Genomic DNA, 8,184 nt, shown 5'->3' on the forward strand with positions numbered 1-8,184 from the left:
GTGAGAGTGGTTTGTATTATATGTTTGTTTGTTACATAAGGAAATCTTCAAATAAAATGAGATTAGAAGTGAATCTGTCTACTTGGTGGTGAAGTGATTTTACTGTCCGAATAAAAAAACAAGAAGGTTGTATTTGCAGTCAGCCATGTTTTTATTAACATTCCAAGTTAAATTAATAACGCACCCTCACTTTCATTCATTTCTGCCGCTCACAGAGCACACAATAAGATACTGTGCAGACAAGCAAACACGACAAGATGTCTTAGATTCATTATTCAGAAAAATTTGTCTCATTCAGGCCACATTTTAAAACATAGTATGAAAAGAAAATGTGTTTGTGTGTAACGGCCTGCCTTGGGCTAAATACTAGTAGTGTGCTTCCACTGTTAGACACACACACACACACACACACACACACACACACACACACACACACACACACACACACACACACACACACACACACACACACACACACACACACACACACACACACACACACACACACACACACACACACACACACACACACACACACACACACACACACATATAACAGTTTCTCTGTAGTCACACACAAGCCCAGCAGCCATAATGTCCTTCAAAGGGTCTGATATCTTCAAATGAGTTGTGAGGGAAGTGATTGATTTCTTTTGTTAAGATTTTGAACTTTGGCCAAGGTTGAGGTTCAAAGGTCAGCCATGGGTCCGCTTACGAGGCTGCTTTTGTCGTCGTGGTTTCAAGATGACGTAGCGCCTATAGGTGGTGTGATGGTCTGATAGAAATGGGATGTAGAGCGCTCTGAAGAGAGGAGATGACCTAATAGAGAAAAGGTTGGTTTTTTTAAAAACATTGGGTTTTTTTAGTCTTTGTACCTGAAAAAACGATGAGTTTCAGTTTTGTCAATGTGCTTCACACTGAAGTTCAACCAAATGTTTTAAATGTCAAGATAACACTTCTTGTTTTTTCTAGTCTCTATGTTGGGACTTTACTTATTTTTGTAACTATTACTGATCTTCTGAAGATTCGGGAGACATTCTTTAAAATATTTCAGAGAAAATAACGTATTTGAGAAAATACCTTGAGGCTTGAAGGAAACGCTTATAGGCTATGATGTTCCACTCCTCTTTGTTAGCGGAATAACGTGGCTCCAGTGGCGTTTCTTCATCTGTGTCCAGATCTACTACGTAGTGGCACTGCCGTAAATCCACCTGCCCAGAGTAAAAATGTCACAATCAAAATGCAACTACTATTAAGTACAGTTTCCATGTGTCAACACATGTGCGCGTGTCTGAGTGACTTACATATCTGGTTGGCTCCTCCAGATTCTGGTCATTCATATTAGCTGGGATGCTCTGAGTGGCCAGAGGACCAGAGGCGAATGGCTGAGGCAGCTGCCCTTTAAACTCTGACTGAATGAAGTGCAGTTGCCAGCTGGAGATAAGGAAGAGAAACTATCAGCAAATGAGTGTAAAAGTTGCATCTGGAAGTGACAAAATATACATTTGATACTTTATTAGACGTTGAAAACCTGGATACTGACTTGTGCGGTAGCAGGAAGCTGCTTGGGAAGCGGTACCACTCTTTGCCCACACACACATTAACAGGTCTGCCTTCAGGGACTGAGTGAAGACTCGGATCCTTGGCGATGCGATGGAACTCTGGGTACAGGTCCAGAGGGGCATGGTAGCCTGTAGACAGGGGGAAAAATCTAATTGCATCTATCTTGAACAGTTGCTTTTGTTGCCTGACACAGGTTCTTAGGACAATAGTGTCTGTGCGTACACACACCTCGGAAGAGGGCGACAGAGCGAGACAGTGACAGCACTGAGAAGACCACGACTGCGCTTAGGGCCAACCAGTTGGACGAGACTGTGTAGTGCTCAAGTCGGTACCGCTGGAACAGGAAGTGGTAGCATTTCTGCAAGAAATTAATACAATCTGTAAAGGGGTCATTTGTTACAGATTCTAAAAGCAAATAAAGCCAACTAACACAGACTACATTTGCTAATATTTGAAAATGGTAACACACCTGTAGAGAGGAGAGGGCTACTGCCCCACTGAGGCAGATGAGAGGGTAGATGGGAAATAGAAAACGTTCTTCTTTATGAGGTCTGGTGAAGAAAACCAACATCCACAGATACATGGGAGACAGAGTCAGCCAGTATGGACGGCCCAGGTTCTGTACTGCAGAAAACAGGTGTGTACAAGTACATTAAATCACAAGGAGAGCTGCTGTAAAAAAACAACAACATCACTGCAAAAATAAACTCCTTACATGTGTTAAATTAGATTAATTCTTGTTTGGCCGCAACCTTATGATGCAAGATATATATACATATACAGTACCTATACTGAGCGATGACAACATTAAGTCAGTTTTTGTGCTGGTGTATGAAACACATACAGAGTCCTCACCATTGAACCTGTGTAACAGTGTCTCCATGAGAACAGTGAGTGGCAGAGAAAACAGTGCCAGAACAAACACCAGGTTGAAGTTCAGGATCCCATTTGCAAAGTAGAAATGCCACGGCTCTGTGCCTGAATTTAAACAACACAAAATATGCAAAACATTACAGCTCATGTATAGAAAGACAACAAGTAGTTATCTTACATGAAGGGAAATTTCACAGAGGGGATGGCCAAATAATTACTTAATATGTGTGTTGTATGTTGTTATTGGTATGCATTTGTGTGCATCTTTTGTCCGCGTCTGGCTCTGACCTGATTCAGGTTGGTGTGTGGGTGGGTAAGGGATTCGAGGGTCATTGACATACTGTTGCAAAACTATGCCTTGTTTACCATTGCCTGTTTCTGCTGTATGTCATTATTGTGGAATTGAAAATGGAAATGCCAAAAGATAAAAATTTAATAATGATGGTAAAGAGACACAAGCCCAAAGGTATTAAAGATTTTGCGGCACTGTCTGTGACTTAAGCCTACAGCTGTTTGAAACCAATTGGAACACTTCCAAAGGGTTAGATATGGTAGTGTTGATGATGGTATGCCCTCTTGAGTCAACTTAAAACAGTGCAGCTTTAAATTGTTCATGTTTTAATTTAAGATCAATTTGCTTCATACTGTCACTAAATAATATACCATCAGCCTACAAATCACTATAATAAATACCCTAAACATGCATAATCACTTCCAGAATTGTACAGGATATGATTTGTAATGGGGTATTTAACTTAACATGCCAAATCCACTGATAAAATGTCACTAACCTATTGTTTTCTTTGATTTGAGATTGTTCTGTATTTGGCTGTTGGCTTTAATAAAACCTCATACAACACAATGCAGTTTAATCATGCAGCCTCTTTGTTCTGCAGTTGATGTAACATTACAGATAGACTCCAAAGAGAGTGCCCTGTAGTAGACAATTGTATTCATGTTAAAAAAAGTATACACTATGAAAAGTACTTCAAGACAAAAAAGACCAAAAAATAAAAATTGACGGAGTATGTGTTTCCCGGTGGGGGGAGGACAGAATTCTATTTTTGCCAACATGATATAAAATTATACATTAATGATGAGTGCTCTTATATATTACCATACAGATCAGGTCCATGTGGCGTGAAGACGTTATACAGCAGAATATTAAGTGGAGCAATGACCAGTTTGCCATAAAAGAAAGAGTCTACTGCCATGAGGGGTATCTGAGAAAGAAACAGAGGGGAAAGTGAATAGACACATTTACATTTTGCTTCAGCAACATAAAAATAACATTGCATGGGGTGGCTTGTGGCTCGGAGGTAGAGTGGTTGCCCCATAACCGGTTTAAGCGGTTCAATCCCAGACTCCTCCTTCAGCCATATGTGAAAGTGTCCCTCAGCAAGACACTAAACTCCAAGTTGCTCCCCAGACACTCTATGTATGTAGCTGTCTACTGCTCCTTATATACTAAGGGTGGGTTAGATTGCAGAAATAAAGTTCCACTACATTGTACTGTGTGTCTTTGACAATTAAGAATAAAGTATGGTAAGACAGAAAAGAAGCGCTTCTTTTTGGTAGTTGAAAAAAGTCTAACAAGGTGCTCTTTGGTGCAGGGGTAATCCAATATTATCAGAACTGCATAAAAAAACCAAAGGCACTCTTGTTGAAGAAAATATTTCAAAAAGGCTTTATGGATGTGGCTAATACATAGCAAAAAATAAAAGGTACGCACCAACGCGTTGCAGCACACGGCCCTTCTTCAGGGTGAAGAATAAAGTTTGTTTTTCTGTTTATAATTTGTGTTCTAGATATGTATTACTAAAAAACAAGGGAGATCCCATAATATCCCTGCAATATTGATTAACTCTCCCACAGAAGATCTGTGGAAACACAGATCCGCAACTGTAAAACCCTATTTGTTTTCCATGCATCTATAAAACATATTCTCACCAGCAGCAGAAGCAGAGCAACAGCTGACCAGGTGATAAAACTTTTCCACTGCTTTTTTAACACCAGTAAGTCGAAGGCAATTGGAATCCTGAAAATAAAACAAATCTGTGAATTTGCAAAGCTGTATTAAGAATAATCCAGTTTCACAAGTCTGTGTTGCCCCAAAATATGACCTTACCCAATCAGAGCAGAGAACGGCCATCCAACGATGGCACCGGCAGCCACACCAATGATGGCTAACGGTGTTGAGTCCTGAAACCACCCAGTCATGGCAACCAGCGTTGTGTACATACAGAAAGAGGAAGGCAGGAATGCTGAGGAGCATGAACAAACAAATATCACAAAAAAGTATACAGCTGTCTACTGCTCCTTATATACTAAGGGTGGGTTAGATTGCAGAAATAAAGTTCCACTACATTGTACTGTGTGTCTTTGACAATTAAGAATAAAGTATGGTAAGACAGAAAAGAAGCGCTTCTTTTTGGTAGTCTAACAAGGTGCTTTTGGGTGCAGGGGTAATCCAATATTATCAGAACAGCATAAAAAAACCAAAGGCACTCTTGTTGAAGAAAATATTTCAAAAAGGCTTTATGGATGTGGCTAATGCATAGCAAAAAATAAAAAGTGAGACAGGATGTGTGTCACGTTATATAAAATGTTCCTTCTAAAATGTATACTGCACCCTGTGCAAACTGCTGTACTGCTACATCTTTTTGATCAGTGTGCTAAATTAAGCAATAAAGAGGACAGAAAAATACGACTCTGTAATTAGTTATTCGAAAAAGTTGGATGGGTAAACCCCAAAGAGGGCTGGGATGGAGGCAGTTCAAAAAGGTGGACATGCAAAATATGTATTGGACCAAAGTCAGAAATGATGAAGGGGACGGAAATGGAATAACAAAGTGATTAAATCTGACCAACCTGCAGATGAGCAGAACATTCCCGTGCTCAGGACAAGGAATGCCAACATTAGACGGCCCACATGCAAACCAAACTTCTTACAAACTGCCCTGTGTCACACAAACAAACAAACCAAATGGTTAACTTCCAAATCATATTTACATATACAGTATGTATATTTATATACATACTGATATATAGGTATACGGTATGTGTATCTATATATGGCAAAACATATATAAACAGCAATATTTGTAAGCAAAAGCGTTTAGGATTCCCACTTGCATTTAAGAGGATAGTAAACTCACTTGTAGAAATAGAGTTCACAGACACAGCAGGAGAATGCTAATACACACCGTACAAAGTAGAACACCAACACCTGCAACACAATCATAGCACAAGTTTTTTGGTGGCCCTTTGTAGGAACATAAAGCTGATCAGTTCTTCAAGAAACAGATGTGTTTAAATAATTGCCCACAGATTCTATGTTCCTATATATAGGACACTGTTGTCCTGCAGTTTAATGGTCCCGTGGCATGAAAATTTCACTTTATGAGTTGTTTCTTAACATTAATATGAGTTCCCCTAGCCTGCCTTTGGTCCCCCAGTGGCTAGAAATGGTGATAGGTGGAATCCGAGCCCTGGGTATCCTGCTCTGCCTTTGAGAAAATGAAAGCTCAGATGGGCCGATCTGGAATCTACCTGGAGGCTACCTCCACTTTCTCTGCTTTGCCTGCCCAGATAATTTGGCCCACCCATGAGAGAGATGTGAGACATCATGGCTTTCAAACAGCAAAGTGTTGGTCAAGCACCCCCCCCCCCCCCCCCCCCCCTCCCAGATCCAGTATTAGGGGACCACTAAGGTCTATATAAAAGCATCCAAAGAGCACCATGCCATGGAACCTTTAAGGTAAACACAGCCATCCCATAACAGAAGAACAAAAGAGCTGCTGATAATGCTAAAGGTCGGCTGAAGTCATTTAAAAATATCAACTATCACAACAAACGTTGAAATGACAACAAGTTTGGAATATTTACGGTACCTTGTTTGTCTGTAGAACATGGGCGTGCAAACAAGCCGGAATAGCATGTAGCCATAAGTAAGCGTACGACCTGATGGCGTACAAAGGAGAATATTCCCATGTTTGCATTCCTGTGCCATACAGCAGGTAGTGCATCTGCCAAAACAGTCATCACAACAATTACAGATTAATAGTTAGAAAGAAAGAAAGAAAGTAGTATCTTGCTGGAACAATAAAGAGATTCTGATCCATGAAAATCCGTGAAATGGTCACAAATAACAGCATATTGCACAGGCTTTCTGATAGTAGACAGTAGAACTTACAGGCTCCCAGTAGTTGAAGGTCTCATCGCAGTCTGAGATGTTGCTGAGCAAAGCTGCACAAAAACGTGCGGAAAGCAGGCATTTAAATGCAGTTGAACCTTCAGGAGCCCATACCTGGCCTGCACGACTTACTGACCTATTTAAAATAAAAACACACACACACACACACACACAAATAGATGCTAAATTGCTATATACCCTACAATAATATTTGCACTATTATTACAATCAATTTCAGCATAAAAATGTATGAAACATCAAAAATGTACTACATTGTACTTAAATAGTACATTATGTCTGCTTGGTGCATATTTAACAGACAATTACCTAGCTTTAAAACAGTGTAATTAGCCATCTGAAGCAACCTAATGAACCTGTCTACTGGCCTTTGGTGCTTAATGTGTTTTAACAGGCTTAACTGATTGATGTGTCCAGTGCACCTGCTTTTTAATCCACAGTTATGGTAATCACATCAGAGCTGGCTAATTAATTTGCCCTTAATTACAAAAATGAAGTCTTTGGTGGAACACAAATTAAATATCAGCTCACAACCGAGAAAAGAAACAACCCTGTTACTCGAAAGATAGAAAGATTTATCTTCTGCTTCCTGTTATTTTTTTTTTTTACTTGTTTTAAATTATACCTAAATGTGTTATTTAAATTTGGTTCTAAGGTAATTTGAATTTCATGTGTCTTGAGCATTTGTCCTAATTACCAATCAGTCTTGCACCTCACTTTTTCTGACCAACAATTATGATTACTGTGACTGTCATTGTTTCTAACATTATTATTCGTAGTAGTAGCAGCATCATTTTATTATTCCAATCTTTATTGTTATTATTTTGAATATTTTTTTCTTTTCTTCTTACCAGTTGTTGTGTTTCTTTTTCTGCTCTATAGATAAATCATCATTATTACAGTATGCAAATATGCATTGATAGACAGTGCCTAGCCTCAACACACACAGCATGTTGTCTATGCAAATCTAATGGTTTTCACATTAGTGTTTTAACAACCAACAGCACACTACATTGTATTTCACTGTGTACTGTTTGAATCCTAGAATCCCAAATCCACATCATTTGTAGTTTCTAGGGGTGATTTAAATGAGCTGATTGCTTAAGGTTTTGTATGTTTTTTATTGTGTCATATGCCTGCCCAGGGACTAGGGACGGAGACTAGCAATTTGCTACAACCTTGCACACTACATCTATTAATGTGTTTTTGTGCACTGTCCCAGTTCAAATGAATAAATCACAATTACAATCAAATAACAGATGAATACCATTAAAAAATCAGTTATTTACTTCTGTTATATGGTGTTTAAGGTAACAGTTATAACCGACATTTGCAATGGCAGTGTTTCCTCTTGTTCATACTGTTGAGTTATACAAGTTATAAAGAATGATGTAATAATGTATGTATCATAAAGCCAGGTTTGAGAAATATGCATATGTCTGTGAGGAGGTCAAAATGGCCATTTGTTCCTCACCTTCCCCCTCTATTTTCTCTGACTGTAAAGAATTGATCTGGTCAAGTCTGGCATTTAACAT

At 39.1% G+C, this 8,184-nt stretch overlaps 1 protein-coding gene across 2 annotated transcripts in view; it reads right to left on the reverse strand.

Moving 5' to 3' along the window:
* Positions 1–597: 597 nt before the first annotated feature.
* The window catches only part of alg9 (ALG9 alpha-1,2-mannosyltransferase), an 8,741-nt gene continuing 1,154 nt past the window's right edge, over positions 598–8,184 (reverse strand). Inside the window, exons 2-15 of one of the 2 annotated variants that reach the window (XM_032532823.1) lie at positions 6,632–6,767; positions 6,330–6,464; positions 5,595–5,665; positions 5,308–5,396; positions 4,565–4,700; positions 4,387–4,474; positions 3,554–3,659; positions 2,419–2,541; positions 2,033–2,187; positions 1,792–1,921; positions 1,544–1,691; positions 1,305–1,434; positions 1,081–1,211; positions 598–819 (exon numbers count right to left, since the gene is read on the reverse strand). In XM_032532823.1, the coding sequence (XP_032388714.1) occupies positions 696–819; positions 1,081–1,211; positions 1,305–1,434; positions 1,544–1,691; positions 1,792–1,921; positions 2,033–2,187; positions 2,419–2,541; positions 3,554–3,659; positions 4,387–4,474; positions 4,565–4,700; positions 5,308–5,396; positions 5,595–5,665; positions 6,330–6,464; positions 6,632–6,767 (1,702 nt within the window). In that variant the 3' untranslated portion in view covers positions 598–695. Of the gene's footprint in view, positions 820–1,080; positions 1,212–1,304; positions 1,435–1,543; positions 1,712–1,791; positions 1,922–2,032; positions 2,188–2,418; positions 2,542–3,553; positions 3,660–4,386; positions 4,475–4,564; positions 4,701–5,307; positions 5,397–5,594; positions 5,666–6,329; positions 6,465–6,631; positions 6,768–8,184 lie in introns of both variants that reach the window. The other variant, XR_004334550.1, reaches the window with a different exon arrangement.

The sequence above is a fragment of the Etheostoma spectabile genome, chromosome 13 (assembly GCF_008692095.1).
Source record: "Etheostoma spectabile isolate EspeVRDwgs_2016 chromosome 13, UIUC_Espe_1.0, whole genome shotgun sequence".
In the NCBI taxonomy this organism is placed as follows: domain Eukaryota; kingdom Metazoa; phylum Chordata; class Actinopteri; order Perciformes; family Percidae; genus Etheostoma; species Etheostoma spectabile.